The sequence below is a fragment of the Phycodurus eques genome, chromosome 9 (genome assembly GCF_024500275.1).
Source record: "Phycodurus eques isolate BA_2022a chromosome 9, UOR_Pequ_1.1, whole genome shotgun sequence".
NCBI classification, from domain to species: Eukaryota; Metazoa; Chordata; class Actinopteri; order Syngnathiformes; family Syngnathidae; genus Phycodurus; species Phycodurus eques.
In genome coordinates, this window is record NC_084533.1 from 18,074,354 (window position 1) to 18,091,642 (window position 17,289).

Genomic DNA, 17,289 nt, shown 5'->3' on the forward strand with positions numbered 1-17,289 from the left:
AATGAGTGCACGAGTAATATATAATTGGCACCACAGAAATGTGAGAACAAACTCAAGACAAAAAAACTGGCAGCATGTTGCAATGGGATTGTAGGTTAGCTGTTTAAGAAGTTGATTTACAAGAGGGAAGAAGCTGTTGGAATGTCTGCTCGTTCAAGTTTGCATTGATCGGTAGCGCCTACCTGAGGGAAGTAGCTGGAAGAGCTGCTGACCGGGATGTGAAGGGTCCGAGAGGATTTTGCACACTCTTGTCTTAGTTCTGGCAGCGTGCAAGTCTTCAAGGGTGGGTAGGGCGGTACCGACAATCTTTTCAGCAGTTTTGATTTTCCTTTGCAGTCGGAGTTTGTCTTTTTTGTAGCAGCACCAAACCAGACTGTGATGGAAGAACACAGGACCAACTCGATAACCGCTGTGTAGAACTGCCTCAGCAGCTCCTGTGGCAGGTCGCGCTTCCTCAGAAGCCGCAGGAAGTACATCCTCTGCTGGGCCTATTTGAGGATGGAGTTGATGTTGATCGCCCACTTCAGGTCCTGAGAGACTGTAATTCCCAGGAACTTGAAGGTCTCGACGGTTCACACAAGGCAGCTGGACAGTGTGAGGGGCAGCTGTGGTGAAGGATGCCTCCCGAAGTCCACGATCATCAATACAGTCTTGAGCGTGTTCGGCTCCAGGTTGTGTCGTCCGCACCACAGCTCCAGCCGCTCCACTTCCTGTCGATATGCAGACTCGTCACCGTCTTTGATGAGGCCAATGACAGTGGTGTCATCTGCAAACTTCAGGAGTTTGACAGCCGGGTCCGTTGAGGTGCAGTCGTTCGTGTAGAGAGAGAAGTGCAGCGGAGAGAGGACACAACCTTGGGGTGCCCCAGTGCTGATGCTGCGGGTGGATGAGGTGGTCTCCCTCAGCCTCACCTGCTGTGTCCTGCCTGTCAAGAAGCTGTAAATCCAGTGGCAGATGGCAGGTGAGACGCTGAGCTGGAGAAACTTGGAGGAAAGGAGTTTAGGGATGATGGTGTTGAACGCCGAGCTAAAGTCCACGAACAGGATCCACGCGTAGGTCTCTGCACTGTCGAGGTGTTCTAGGATGAAGTGCAATCCCATGTTGACTGCATCATCCTGCAGACCTGTTCGCTCGGTAGGCAAACTGCAGGGGGTCCAGCAGGGGACCTGTGACGCTCTTGAGGTGGTCCAGCACGAGACGTTCAAAGGACTTCATGACCACAAATATCAAGGCGACAGGCCTGTAGTCATTTAGACCCAAGATTATAGGTTTCTTGTGGACTGGAATGATGGTGGAGCATTTGAAACAGGATGATACTTCGCACAGTTCCAGAGATCTATTGAAAATCTGTGTGAAGACTGGAGCGAGCTGGTCCGCACAGACTTTGAGGCAGGAGGGGGACTCATGGTCTGGTTTGTCAGTCTTTTGTTGTTTGAAGATGCGTCTCACATCCTGTTCGTGGATGGTTAACGCAGAAGTCAGAGGTGTGATTGTGGTCGGTGGTGTGGCTGGGTGGGCGTGGGGTGTGAAAGTGTCCTTTTCAAATCTGCGTGCTTTCATTACCATGACAACTGGGGGCTTAGTCTGAGTGTTGCTACTGGAGTGGTTTCTACCTGCAGGAGCAGAGCCCAGAGTGAGAGGGAAAAGAAAAACAACAAGCCCTATAAATAGAATAAAATAGTTTTTTTTTACTTTTGGAGGCAGCATCCATCAATTTTCTGAGCTGCTTCTCCTCACTAGGGTCACAGGCGTACTGGAGCCTATCCCAGCTATCATCGGGCAGGACGTGGGGTACACCCTGAACTGATTGCCAGCCAATCGCAGTGGAGGCAGCATTTCACACAGTATACTGTGTGAATGTGGGACATGGAAACGTTATCAAACACAAAAACCCATGGCACCATGTCAACAACTTCAACGAGCAATCAAGTATATGCTGCTTATATGAGGCTAATCTGTGCATCCAGCAAAACTCAATGCAGCTCTGCTTACCTTACACTTTCACACCTGCCGGAAATGTGTGTGTTTCTGCATGATAGTGGTTCTTCTTGACAATGTATCAGACATTGTAATCTGGCTTTTCTGGAAGGTGGCTCTGGCTCATCACACAGCCTAGCTGCTCATTTCATGGGCTAAGAAACTTGGTAAGAGGGTCATCATGAAAATTAATAGTTGGTGTGTGTAGTGTGTGGTTTTCATAAACTAATGCACGTGCAATTCATTTGCATGTTTTCATATGCAATCAATCCAGTTTATGAATTATTCTAAAGTGAAGACAAATGAAACCTGCAGGTCTGATCAAGAGGAGGTAGGAAGTACGTTGGGAGAAGATATCAGAGGGCAAGAAGAGACCCGTGATTGGATAAATGGGCAGACAGGAAAAGTGTCAGGGGATAGGTGAAATCCTATTTTTACACATCTCCTTTTGGGAAACCCTACTCTCCTCATGTATCATAATGACAGAAACCCCCAAACTCATCTTTCCACCCCTCTCACTGTACATCCCTCCCTATTGTTCTAGTTTAGCCCACATTGTGTTATGTTTTGTGAATTTCTTGTTTTATTGAGAATTTAAGCGTGTCTAATTGGAATGAATTAATGTTGTGTGATCTACAAGCCTCGCACATTGAAATTACTTATCGACTAAAGATAACTGTTGAGAGCGTGCACAATTCATTCAGACAATGAGCTCACGCACATTTTAACCCCCGGTGTGTGCAGGCCGGCTGAATTCTCTTTTCACAGGTTGTGTTTTTTTTCTTGTGGGTGTAAAGCAGCTACTTTGTCCTTAGTTGGTGAAACAAAAAGCATTATAGTCTCAGAATTCACTTTTCGCAAGTCTCTTTGGGTTTGTCCCCCCAAATGACTGAAAATTATGTTTAGCTATGACAGAAAACTTGGGCTTCTTTGAATTTCTGTATCTTTCATGTTGAGAAGCAATTCACACAGGCTTTTCGTTTGTTTGAGCTGTGCTGTTTACTTATCCGTGACAGGTTTGTTTCAGTGGTACTCTTTGTTGGAATCTGATTAAAATCCCTATAGAGAGATTTATCATCTTTAGAGGGCAGAAAAAACAAAATTACAAGCCCATCAATTCTTGTGTTTGATCTTGCTCACCATGTCTCAGGCATTCTTTATCCTGAGAATCCTGCCCTTTATTTACTCGCCTCTCCCCAGGCTCACCAATTCTGTGATGTTGGGAGGTCATTTGTCTCCATGTTAGAGCTCCCATGTCCCCTGCTTGTCCTATTGATTCCTCCAAACTCTGCTTCTCATTATCAGCACCATACTATAGCATCTGATCTGTATTTGTGGCATTTTTTTTCTAACTGATCAGTGGTTAGAGTCATACAAATGTTGCATCTAGGGTGTAGTTTCCAGGAGATAATTAAACAAAGTAGGGGGGGAAAAGTTGCTTAAAAATGGTGAAACTAACAAAAAAGTACATTAAAATGAAATAAATCACTGAGTATCTTATGTTGGAGTTTATACTGAATGGCGACAAAGAGAAAAGGTTCCTCATCAAAATAATTTGTTAATCTGTTAATTCATCACGAGTTGAATGAATTCGTTGATATGTTTCGGGTCTAAGTCATGGAAATGGCCACTTTTAGAAAGCTGAGAGTTACTGTATCTGACTGCATTTTCATCCTCCCCCATCTTCACAAACTTTCATATTGTGACCTTTCAGCCTGGGTCTTGCTTTGACGAAGCGAATCACTCTCTACATTTGAGAGCTTCCATGTTCATTTTGTCTCAGTCAATATCAATATCTTCTTGTTTTGTCACAAGAACATATTTTAAAGTTTGAAGGGGATCAATCGACAATTGGGCCCAGTAGACCTCTGTTGAAGAACATGGACATAATGATCCAAGCTTTGGCATTAGCAACATAGTCTCTTTGTGCTAGATATTTTTTTTAAATCAATACAGTTCTTACTTTGACAAAGAAATATTGCTGAGAGTTTTAATGAAAGTTGATGAAATGAAAGAAAATGTCAGTAAGAGCCCTGAAGATAATTTGAACTGATTTTAACTCTGATATTATTTCAAATGAACATGTTTCGTCTGGTTACAAAGAAAGCAACCTATTTGGATGTTGTAAATCAGGTCTTTTCTGATGTCCATAGTTTTGCAGGGTCTAGTTTAAGAAAATACTACGTCGATACTGTGAGACTGTGCCATAAACCTAAAGCAAACATTTGACATGCTTCCACCTTTAAAAATAATACTAACTTTATAGTTAAATTACCTGCAGTTGTATTGTTTAATTGCATCAAGTTTTTTTTTAATTTTTATTTTTATTTTTTTTTTATTTTTTTTTTGCAATCAGAGGTGTTTTTGGTAGATTGTCTAAATGACAAAACATGCAGTTCCCTGCTGCACAAATCGGTGCCATGACGGCTCTCCACGCTTCACACTACGAGACTATAACCCTTCTCTCACTCTTTGTGACTTTGCCAAATCCCTTCTTTAGGCATCTGTGTGTGTGTGTTTGTGCGTGTGTGTGTTTGTGCGTGCGTGTGTGTATGTGCAAGCGTGCGTGCGTGTGTGTGTTTTTGTTCACACGAGTCAAGCAGTCAAATCGCTGAAACAATGATCAGCCCTTTTTCTTTCTATTTGGACTTGGACTTGTGTGATGTAGTAAAAATCGGGAAAAATGTGAAATTTCGGGCTGCAGCTATAATTAAAGTAAGCGCTCAACCTTCTGTACTCCACAAAATCCAGATTCAATCCCCCCTCTTGCTTTTTAAAATAGGTATTACACACACCCTCCACTGCTCCTTCTGTGCAGCCATCCATGTATTTAGCTCAGAGAGCCCAAATATGTTAATGATATCAGCCTGGCACAGAATTAGGCCCAAAATCAGCTGCTTGGTAAATGCGGCTACATCAATATGCACCATTCTTTTACTGATACATATTCTGTCACCAGTATCCATCCATCCATCCATTTTCTGAGCCGCTCATCCTCACTAGGGTCGCAGACGTGCTGGAGCCTATCCCAGCTATCTTCGGGCGAGAGGCGGGCTACACCCTGAACTGGTCGCCAACCAATCGCAGGGCACATATAAACAAACAACCATTCACACTCAGGTTCACACCTATGGGCAATTTATAGTCGTCAATCTGTCACCAGTATATGTTAGAGAATTTCATTCTTTGTATTACATAGGCTGCTATTCAGTGCGTGTGCCAATCTTGGTTTTCCATTGTTGTAAAACTGAACAGTGTGAAAATGCTACAATGTCACTTTTTGGGAAGGGAAACATCTGGTCAATGGTCACAATTTGCTTACAGAGCTGATCAAGGCTATACCTGTTGTGTACCTCAGTTTGTGTGTGCGTACGTGTGCGTGTGCGTGCATGCATGCATATGTGTGTATCCACAAATCTATGCTCGCCCCCAATGTGCCTCCCAAAGTCTTCTCTCTGAAGAGCTATGACCATTAAGCAGCTGTTCACTTCTAAAGCTGCACACACAAAAAAAAAGAGGGAAAAGGGAGAATGTAAATGAGTCTCGATATGTGCAAAACCTCTCCAGAGGGACACACTGTTTGGGTCGGAGACATGGAGAAGTAATATTTGTAATGACACACGCACCGCACATACTGTTTGTGCACACTGTGGCATTCATAATGCTACAATGCTATTATGTAAAGCTCTTAAGTAACCAATTCTCTACCTTTGTGTGTGTGTGTGTGTGTGTGTGTGTGTGTGTGTGTGTGTGTGTGTGAGAGGGTGGGTGTGTGTATGGGTGTGTGTGTGTGTCTTCAGAGCAATGGCATTTGTGTAATGCCGAGATCTGACTACAGGATTTTAGTCGCGATATTGGCCCGATTAGCCATCGCGGACGATTTCTCGGATTGGGCCTGACATATTTTGTCAAGAACGACAAAACGTCTTGTAGTGTGACATAATCCACGACCAACGATTTGGCCCTACGATAGCCTTATGACGCCAAAATGAAAAGTCTAGCATGTTTGATTTTTTGGGATATCTTCCATGTAGTGTGACATATCAACGACAACTCTCTGACAGCGCACCTCGACGTCGACCAATAGGATTACGTATTGTGACTGGGTCTTCGCCTCCCGTGCTTGCCGTTGTCAACGTACTTGGTTGCTGTTCCCTACATTTATTCCCATGTACAGATCAATGTTTACCGAAGCTTTAGAGCATGATTTGACACGAATAGACAGCCCACTCCCGAGCACCGGTGACGACACCACGCTTTTCCTTTTCCTCTTTTTGTTCTTTTTTCCCCCCAACACAATACAATACATTGGCACGATACATTATTGTTATCGTCGCCATGCTAACGGGTGTATCTGGTAACACGTTTTCTGGTTCTGCCTCTCCGACAGTGTTTGATTTGACAGGATAAAGCGCAGTGATCGTAAAAGACGCGATACGGTGCTATCAGAGTAAATGTCGTGTCGTGTTGCCACTGTTTCCCGAAATATGGCAAGATTTTAAGGCAGTAGTCTGTAATCATTAAATTTGAAACCAAATTTGTCTTGTAGTCTGATCCAGGGCGGCACGGTGTCCGACTGGTTAGAGCGTCAGCCTCACAGTTCTGAGGACCCGGGTTCAATCCCCGGCCCCGCCTGTGTGGAGTTTGCATGTTCTCCCCGTGCCTGCGTGGGTTTTCTGCGGGCACTCCGGTTTCCTCCCACATCCCAAAAACATGCATTAATTGGAGACTCTAAATTGCCCGTAGGTGTGACTGTGAGTGCGAATGGTTGTTTGTTTGTATGTGCCCTGCGATTGGCTGGCAACCAGTTCAGGGTGTACCCTGCCTCCTGCCCGATGACAGCTGGGATAGGCTCCAGCACGCCCGCGACCCTAGTGAGGAGAAGCAGCTCAGAAAATGGATGGATGGATGTAGTCTGATCCAGGCACTTCTTACAAAAGAGGCCCCTTTTGTGTTGCTGTCCATGGTACTGACTCAAGTGTGAAGGTCAGAGAAGGACAGAGCGTGTAAGCCAGGGTCGTTGTTTAATGTTGTTTGTTTGTTTGTTTTCCCTCTTTGGAAATTAATACATTTCATGGTTGTAAGAGTTTTGTCAACATCATTGACAACTACATTTAAGTGAAAAATGTGGACAAAAGCGATAAAACTGCAAGTTCCTTGCACTTGTAGGGCTTTTTAAGTTCAATTTTGTTTAACTGACAAAGTAGTCTGAATTAATGCAGTTGTTTCTTTCTCTTTGTAGAAATGTGATTATTATACAGGGTCATTTTGCTGGTACTGTAATGAGAATGTATGGTGACATGTATGAATGATGTGTTTTTTCTTGTCCCTTGCTCCAGTTTGTTTTTCCTTAAATCAGGCTTCATATGAAGCCAACATCTGTTATGCTGGACAAAAAAAATTTGAGCTTTTTTGTTATTTTTAATGCATGCACAAGGGGCTTGTGGGTGTACCGCTTGTGCTCCCTGCCTAATAAGAGCTTAACCTTATTAATCACATGAGTGTGTTGAGGGTGGCCCTGGTGACACTCACACATGCTTGCATAGACACACGCGTGCACATGCAGGCAGAGGCATGTCAGTCGGTTATTAGTTAATAGCTCATTTGGACGAGGTGATTAATTACTCTGGCTGGGTTGTGGGGTTTGTGAGGATGGGGGAGGATGAAGTAGGGAAAGAAAAGGACCTTGGAGACAACCAAGCTTTCTTAAGGGCACAAGAGTTTTAAAGGGTGCTGGTGGCTTCTTCTGCAATGCTTTCACCACTATTGATCGTGTGTTTTAAAACCAGCTGTAAGAGTCTTGCAAGGGTGTTTCTGTGTGTGTGCGCTTATGTGTGTCTGCTGCTACATTGGCAGAGGGAGGCATTTTGCTTTGCTGTGTTTATTCCTGTGTCTCACGGGGATCAGCTGTAAAGGTTAACTAGTCTTTTCTTAAGCTTTCAGCCTCATGACAAATGACCATGTTCAACCCAAGGGGGCACCTTACAGCACACCTTCCATCTCCATCTATTCCCCTCTTTCTCCCTCCCTCCATCCCGCCTTCATTCTCTTCTCCTCCATCTTTCAGTTCAGCAGGCAGGTGAAGGGGAGGAACACCCAGAGATGGGGGTGTGGGGGGGGGGGGGGGGGGTGTTATAAAAGGCAACCAGGATGGAAGAAAGAGAAAATGTATCACTGAGGAAATTATTTTTGTGGGAGTGGCTGGTGTAGACTGGAGATCATTATCAAAACATAGTAAAATAAACAAAGTGCAGTGGAATCGCTTAAGTTGAACCCAATACTTTCAGGGATGCTGTTGGACTTGATTTAAAAAAAAAAAAAAAAAAAAAGAATTTTCCCATGACAATTAACAGAAATTGGGATAGGACTCCAGCACGCCCGCGACCCTAGTGAGGAGAAGCGGCTCAGAAAATGGATGGATGGATCGATGTATTAATCAGCTCCAGAATCAAAGTATTATCAGTTTCTATCATCCATTTATCCATATACTGTATCGTCAATACTGCATGTCCTCAGGGTTGCACATGAGCTGGAGCCTATCCCAGCTGACTTTATAAGAGAGGTGGGGTACGCACTGAAATGGTCGCCAGTTCATAGCAGGGCACATATTCAGTAAAAAAAAAAAAAAAAAAAAAAAAAAAATTCACACTCATATTCACACCTCAGGACAATTTAGTCTCTCTGGGAGTACCTGGGGGAAAACCCACACGTCTTATTTCTAAATTTTAACGATCATAAAACTCTTAACGCAAGTTGACCATGAATCCAATGTAAAACACAGAAAACAACAACAAAACTTTCTACCTTAACTTTGACAATCAGTGATAGCATTTATACCAGTTGGCAAGTAAATACATCACAGCAAACTCCGTTGTCTGGATCTTGGCATCTCTTCAGCCGCATCATTGCGTCATCTTCAGCGAAGATAGCACTGAAATATTTGGTTTAACTGGACACTCCATTGTGAATCTGTTTTCAATGTGAGGCGGTATACTTTATGTAACTGGTAGAAATTATTATGTGCTCTCTTTCTTTACGAAACAGGCACTTCTTTTGGAATGTGTTTTAAAAGCAAAAACCCAAATCACCCCCTGATTACTTTAAACCAAAATCCTACTCGTCCTCTGAGAAGTCCCAGTCATTTTACCTTTACATAATGCTCATTTCATTTTCATGCTGACTAGTAAATGTATGCCTAAACGCTTCTCCATGTATGTTATCGTGTGTAATTTTATACCATCAACATTAAGCGTAGATGGTTGAATGGAGTCATTGTAGAAAGCGGGAGGATTTTCACCCATTGCGCAGGTATACAGAAAGTTACAGGGATATGTGCAGGTATAATGATGCAGGATGGCAATGATGAATGACTTGCTGAAGAAAATCTATCACTGTTGGTTGACATGCATGTGCATGTGCATGTGCAGGGGCTCTTGAGAGTGAATGTGTGCATGACAGAGTATTACAAGTTGTTGTCAAGAAAGCAATTTGTTTCTGTCTTGGATGAGTTTTTCATCATGACAAATTGATGTAAACCTCATCTAAAAATCTGCCGTCTCCCCCTGTGCCCCCACTGAGCTTACCTGTGTGCCACTCACAATTTTATTGGGATGAAGTCATAGCCACAATCCCCCACCACACCCTTCGTGCCCCATCCCTTGGCCCCGCCTCTGCTATAAATCTAGTCTCGACACCTGTGTACCCAAGTGTGCATATCAAGGGAGCTGAACTGTATGTGTGCACGACAGTCTTGATCCCCACATACGTATGTGTGAACATGCACGTACGTGATGACACATATAAACCACCTATGTGCATGCCGGGGTGCTGTAGATGATGATATCGGACAATGTCACATGAAGAGGTAGAAAATTCAGCTAACAATGGCCTTCTGCAGCCATGGCACAGACGGAGGCATTTTTTAACGGTTCAACTCTTAGTCTTTGATTTTGATGATTTCTTCAGACCCGCTGTTTAAAATGGGTTAAAGATTGCTCTCTCTGCTTTCAATCACTGTCCATCTAAAGGTCTGTGTCATTGTTCTTCTGCTTCTCATGGTTCATTATACACCTCAGTGCCAGAACCGCTGTAAAATTACATGTTTTTACATATATTTTAGGGGTTGATGCAAGGTTGTCTGAATGCAGAATTCCTGACTAAGGGTTGAGTTGCTTAATATTCTCTCTTAAAATATATTACTTTTCCATACATCGTGCAATTATTAAGTGAGATAAAAGTTACATTAGCCTGCTGGATGAAATAGGACAAGATGCCTGCCATCTGCTGGGGAATATTTGGGACTTCAAGTCACTTGTAAGCATGACTAGATGTGTTGTTGTTCATTTTTATTCATTTTATTAAATTGGCCTTTGATAAACAGATGTTTAGTGGGTGAATGTATTCATCATTTATCTAATAATGAAAGAAAAAGAGTAAATTTCATGTGATGTATGAAAGAGACGACTGGCTGACTTGTCCACACTTTACTGTAGTGTTTACAATGTATTGTATGTATTGTATAGATTGCATTTTCTATGCTCTGCTATGTTGGGTCATTTTGAAAATGTAGGTGCATCTCATGAGAGATCTGACATAATATTGTCTTATTCTCTTGAGCATCCTCTGCCCTCCTTGCTTTTTTAAAATTATTGTTTTCTTTTCCTTGTCACCGTTTTCTCTCCTTCAGCCTTCAATCACCTGTTCTTCTCAATGTATTTTTACTCTTTAGCCTATGATGTCCACGTTTTGCTTTTACATTCTCCAAGCCGCATTTTCACCTCCTCACCCTTGTCTCAAAGCTACACTCCTTTGTTTTTTGTCTCCCATCCCTTTCGCCATCAACTCATTAGCTCTCACAGTCGTTCTTTCTCCCGCTGCATCTCCCAAGATTGGAGCGAAAGCGAGAGAGAGAGAGAGAGAGAGAGAGAGAGAGAGAGAGACAGAGAGAGAAAGGGTGATGGAGAGAGAGGGGGGGGTTGTGTGCAATGAGTCTGCTCTCAGTCTTAGCCGTGACCAGATGGAGGATGGAGCTGCAGCCACATCTCTCCCTCTCTTCTGCTCCGCCTGCTACAGGCTGAAAGGCTCTCTCTTTTACGCTCCCAGTGTCTCCTCATCCATCTTGTTCCCCTTTACCGCCTTGACCTTGATGTGTGACGGATTTAGCGTAAAAAGGAGTAGGGACCAGAAGTGAGGGGTAGACAAAAAGACGTGCAGTCTCCTGGCCAAGGGGATAGCAGAACAAAGATCCATGCTCATCTTTTTTGCCCGAAGCGTGTTGGTGTGCAGCATTAGTCTCCGCAGTGCAACAACTACACGTGTGTTTCAGCGTTTTGTCCCGCACTGCTTGAGTGTGTTTATATAGAGCTTCTTGCACAGCACTGTCTGGCACTCAGCAAGTGGACTGAACTTCTCAAAGCTTACATCAAAACAGACGGAGACGAGAGAAGATAGAAGAACTGCAAAAGGACAGACAGTGCGAGAAAACAGGGGGCAACAAACATTGAGAAACAAGACAAGGGCTCTCTGACGAGAGCAGAGTGGAGTGGAGGAGAGGAGAGGACATTAGGGTATCGAGGGGTAATCAGAAAGCGATAGAAGCGCAGAGCGATGCATCACTCAGGCAACGCAGGAAGAACAAAGACCCTCTCTCATGAGACAGGTAAGACCCCTCAGACACTTGTCACTATACATCTGTCACATGCTATTGTGCTACGATGTCTCCAGACAATATTCGCAGTAACAAAATTCCTGGCATGATTTCACGCGACCATTTTTCTGCTGTGAATACCTGAAATTGTCTCTTGTGTTTTTGATTTTGTCGAACTTCAACTTTGCGTATGTCTATTTGAGTGTGTGAGTGGGCATTGTGTGCACATGTGTGTGTGTGTGTATGTGTGTGCGTACATGGTGGTGATCAGAGGGCATAAAATAATAAAACTTGGCTTTGATGTACATTTCAGGTTCAGATTGACATCTGACAATGTCAGTAGGCTTTATTCTGCACGTGTGTACAGTTTGGTCATTAATTTAAAGTCGCCACTGAACTGTGTGTTTAGGTGATCACCTTTGAGTTGATGGTAATTATAGTGAGTGGCAGGTAGCTGATGTCAAGAAATGTATGAGATTCTGGTTGCCCTCGTTCTCTTGACAATATAATTTATGCATGTGTGTCTGTCTGTCAGTTATTTTCCTTTTTAATTCAAGGCTGATTGAAAACATTCAGTTTGTAAGTTAGTCCACTGACTTGTTTTGAACTTGTGTTTGTGTGTGTTCAGATCATTATTTTTATTGTTTGTTGTAGAGTGGACATTGACGTTTGTGGTATGGAAAGGGGATGTTTTTTTTGTTTGTTAGGTTTTTTTTGTTTTTGTTTTTTTCACAATGTGCAATACAGTTGATCAATTGTGGTGTGGGTATGAGGTTGAAAGTTTGCACGAGCCAAACAATCCATCCTTTTAGACTCTCACAGCAAGACAAATCCTCTCAGCAGCTCTCACACACATGCATCCTATCTGACAAACTTTATTAATAAGAGCCTCCCTCGCATGCACACAAATATGCGCAATAACACACACATACAAGCACACACATATATCTAGTCCAGGGTGGATAAATGTCCCTTTGTGATTGCTGATACAGATGGGACATGATTGGCATGGTATTTCAAGGAGTTCCTGTGGTATCCATGGTGACTAATTAGGAGGGTCCTTACTTGATGCTCTATGAAGACAGATGACGGATCAGCGCTTCACCTCCAGATTTGCAGAGTGGGTGGCCCTATTGGCTTGCAAGATGCCCCCGTCCAGACTGGTTACTTCAAATGTCACATGTCCTGTATTAAACAAATTAAATTATACTCATGCTCCCATTTTGCTTGCGTAAATGAAGACAGATGGATTCGACCAACCCCATTCATGACGCTAAACAAAACAGACATGTATACATTTTGATGTTGAATGGGAACGTGTCCAAGGGCCATGAGAGAGAAAGAGGTGTGATTGAGTCCATCTGTGGCACAAAAACAGGGGGAAAAAAGATAGTGACACAGACAGAATGCCATCTGTGGACACCTGCACTTCCTCTCTGAGAAGTCCCCTTTTTTAGTACAGTGCCAACGTGATCTATGTATGCCACCTTGGTGTGTGTCTGTGTGTGTTCCCACAAAGCTGGGAAGGTCTAAAGCAGCTTGATAGACGGGAGCAATAGCCGTTGAAAATCACTGAAGTTTTATTTGGCTTTTACTTTACTTTACTTACTCTAGATAATTGTATACAGTATAATGGTACCTTCAAGGTTATTTTAATCATAAAATGTATATCCTGACACAATATAGCAGGAAAGGATCCAAGAATATAAACTTATTAGCACATAAAATTGATGATAGCAATTGAGGAGAAAAGTCTTCCATGCAATTGTCCATCCTGGCCTTTCCTTCCTCTGCCAGCCACCAGCTCCACCTAATGGAATCTTAAGGTACTGAGAGTGCCCAGTTTCGCTCAACCACTGTCTCAGACACCTGTTTGAATGTTCTGACATTCACAATTTTATCAATGTAATGGCACAATTCTAAATTGTGTGTGTGTGCACGCACGCGTGTGTGTGTGTGTGTGTGTGTGTGTGCGTGTGTGATATATATATATATATATATATATATATACACACACACACAGAGAGAGAGAGGGGATGCTTCAGGGCTATTCATGAGGCGACTCCTGCTTATATGGGGAGCAAAACAGTGGACGAAAAAGTGACTGTAGGCAGCACAGCGCACAAGAGAAGAAAAATGGCAAAGCGATTGAAATGTGCGTGTCACAGCTAAACAAATTAGCATGTGTGGGACCAGATGGTAAATAAAATGATATAAAACTAGTGGGTCATACACACACACACACACGCACACATGCACAGTGTGATAATTTGGCCGTGAGTCATTAAAAGGCAATGTTGACTCGAAAGTGAACAGTGACAGTCATCTACAAAGGCCGCTCTCTTGTACTGTCTCGCTTTGCCTCTCTTTACTCCGTCCATCTGTCTCTGTCTGCTTCACTCCCTCTCCGTCTGTGTTTCCACCTACTTCGGCCTCTTTACTGACTCTCCCTTCCTCTCCACCCACTGCTCCTCTCCCTCTTCATCCGTCCTCGCTCGTTCTTTTCTTTTTCTTTTAATTTCTCTATTGCGCTTTGCATGGGGAAAATTAGCTTCCCAGTGCTGTCAGTTCAGCCAGCATGTGAGGTTGATTCGTCCTCAATCACATTAAAAGCATTTGTTCCCTTCACCACTGGAGATAATGTATTTCAGTCCTTTTCCTCATGTTGGCTTTTTTTCGCCCCTTCCATCACACATTTTGTCCTCCCCACTCAAGGTCAACTGGAAGATTGCTTTCAGCCCCCTGTGTCCTTCATCGACAGACCGCAGTTTATTGTGTGCAGTCCCATCAGCACCTGCGCATTTGTCTATAATACATGCAGCCTGGCAGTTATGTGTGTGGGTGTCTATGTGTGTGTGTGTGTGAGCATTGTTGAAATCGTCATCATCATTTTTGCATGTCCAATCTGTCTGGTCTCTCATTGGGTGCACAAGTGGGAGGTTTTACATCACTCTGATGGTAATGCAGTCAGCCAGCAAGTCTATCTTATGTTTGCAGCAGGATAATGAGGCCATTTTTAGGATGGATATTGTTGACGTGAAAAGGTTCTCTCTCAAATCCTGAAAATGTGTCTTCTCATAACTCTACTGATGCATTTTCCATCACTTTGTGTGTGTGTGTGCGTGTGTGTGTGTCTCACACAGAAAATGATGGAGACTAGAACTTATGCTGTAGAGAGCATAAGGGTGATATCAAAGCAATATGGGGGGATGCTTTGTTTCAAGTGATCCCGTAGCATAGGGATGCATCTTCTGTGATGTTGCTTTTGATCTTGTGGGGGAAAAAAAATCCAGTATCTCTTAACCAAAGGAAATTAATCTCACCACGAATGACTCGCCATTTACTTGACTGAGTGTGAAATCATTGAGAAATGGCAATACTGTTACCTACTGTTAAAACGTTTAGCTTTTTTTTCTGCAGCAGAATAAAAGTGTGAATTTTTCAGGCTCAACATTCACACGTAGAGAGTGCAGAAGATGATTAGATGGTGTCAGCCGAGGATGGAGGGGTGCTTCGAGGCACGGAAGGAGTGGGATGTGTTATGGGATAGGTGACACACATGGCAGCGCCACATGCAGATGGCACACATGGATGAACAGCCAGCGTGGTGAAGCATGAAATCGGCCACCTCGCTGGACCCCCCCCCCCCACACACACACACCACCTCTCCTCCCAATACACACACACACACACATACAAAAGCAGTCAGCCTGCCAATTCTTTACTCACCCAAATCCCCACTGTGAAAATTAAAACCAACACACGTCCATACAAAAAACAAGCCCACAACCCCCAACACACACACACACAACATGAAAGTGAACCACTACCACCAGTTCGACTTCCAGTCTTTTTTACGTCTTGTATCGGTCTCTTTGGTGGTTGTGTTCTTGTGATAAGAGTGCTGCAACTTGTCAGCGCAAGTACTTTTATGGCTTTAATACTATGTTTGGATTTTTCTACTGTACAGTATATAAGTTTGGTTTTGTATTGTGCATGGCCAGGATGCTTATTGACCTATGGTGTTACCAAAGAAATCGATGCAGTCTGTGCCAGAGTGCTGATGTGTGGACATCAGTAAAGCCGGTCAGATCACAGAAGAGCTTCCGAAATAAAGTAAATCGGATTTGCCTGCAGTGTGAACAAGTCTTGGTTCTGTTAAAGCTTTATTACAGGTTGAGAGCAGTGGGGGATATTCTGGGTTTAATGTCTTAGGGTTAGAGTTGTAAATCTACTTTAAAAACTCCTTGGAGAACATTTTAGTGAACTACACAAAATAATATGGTGAATTGAATTGAATTAAGCAGCACAGTTAATTAATAGTCAGTTAATAGGTGTGCCTGCGTGTGTGTGTGTGTGTGTGTGTGTTTGTGCGTGTTTGTGTGCGTGCGTGTGCGTGTGCGTGCTCATGTCCATGTGCGTGAGTGCAGAATGCGTTGAGAATAAAATAACAATGATTATTGAAAATCTAAATTCTACTCCCATAGAGGTCTGGATTCAGAATCATACTCAAAATCAAAGTGGAAAATCTGATCACAGGCTAATCCACCTTCTGAGGAAGTCGTGTGTGTGGCCTCCACGTGTTTGTATGCACTCCCTACAATGCCTGGGTTTGCTCTAGATGAGATCATGGATGTTCTCCTGAGGGATCTCCTCCCACACCTGGATCAGAGCATCAGTCAACTCATGAACAGTCTGTAGTACGACGTGGCGTTGGTTGATGGAAGGAGATACGCTCAATTGGATTCAGGTCTGGGGAAACAGGCAGGCTAGTCAATAACATCAATGCCTTCATCATGCAGATTTTTTTTTTTTAACCTCTACTGTTCGGCTGGTAGAGTATGCAGAATGGCTGATCTGTATCCCTTTTATGCCAGAATATTTTTATTTTTCTGTTCAACAGTGGAGCTTTTTATACTGCCACTGTGGTTCTTTGTATTATGATGGATATCTATTGAAAATTTCAGTCGGACAGAACGAGGTTTTAAAGGGGATTGACAAAAATAAAACAAGGGGGGACAGAGATAAAAAAGAAAACACAGGACACTAGCTGTTGCTTTCATGAGCCGTGAGGAATTAGTGTGCTTCCTAGTTCAAATCCATTGCCAAATGCGAATAGCGTGACACAAACAAAATTTACTGTACCACAAATAGCATGTTCCAGACTCCAGAGACTGTTTTGTATTCCTCAGAATTAACACCGCAGCAATGCCGCTCTCTCGCTGCGGAGTGCTCTATGTACAATAGACAATAGATAAAACCATCATCACAAGGCCGCCATGTGACCCTGACTCTGTTACCTGGAAATATGTCAGTACCATTCTCTGCCTGCATTGCGCCACAGCGGCAGAAAACAACAATGGCCAATTCTAGAACTAACAGACTTTGTCAACGGCATTTTAAGTGACAAATGTGAAATATCTTTTAACGAATTGTTCAGTCCCGACGGTCTGAGATGAACTGAATTTAATTAAGTTAAATAATAGTTAGTTAATAGGCAGTTGATGAATGTGTGAAGCCCAGTGTTAGAGGCACCGTGGGTCAGCTGGCCCACTCCCTAGAACTGCCATTGCTCTAAAACAGTGCTCAGAGAACGTTAATTTCATGTCATGCCCTGTTCTTTTTTTCTCCAGTCTTACCTCATTTCGTTCACTGACAGGAAAGCC

At 43.2% G+C, this 17,289-nt stretch overlaps 1 protein-coding gene across 7 annotated transcripts in view; it reads left to right on the forward strand.

Moving 5' to 3' along the window:
- The window catches only part of tenm2a (teneurin transmembrane protein 2a), a 245,648-nt gene that overhangs the window by 115,082 nt on the left and 113,277 nt on the right, over positions 1-17,289 (forward strand). The window contains exon 1 of one of the 7 annotated variants that reach the window (XM_061685222.1): positions 10,996-11,635. The exons of the other annotated variants lie outside the window; for them this stretch is intronic. Within the exon in view, the coding sequence (XP_061541206.1) occupies positions 11,584-11,635 (52 nt within the window). The 5' untranslated portion in view covers positions 10,996-11,583. Of the gene's footprint in view, positions 1-10,995; positions 11,636-17,289 lie in introns of those variants that run through there. 7 annotated transcript variants of the gene reach the window in all.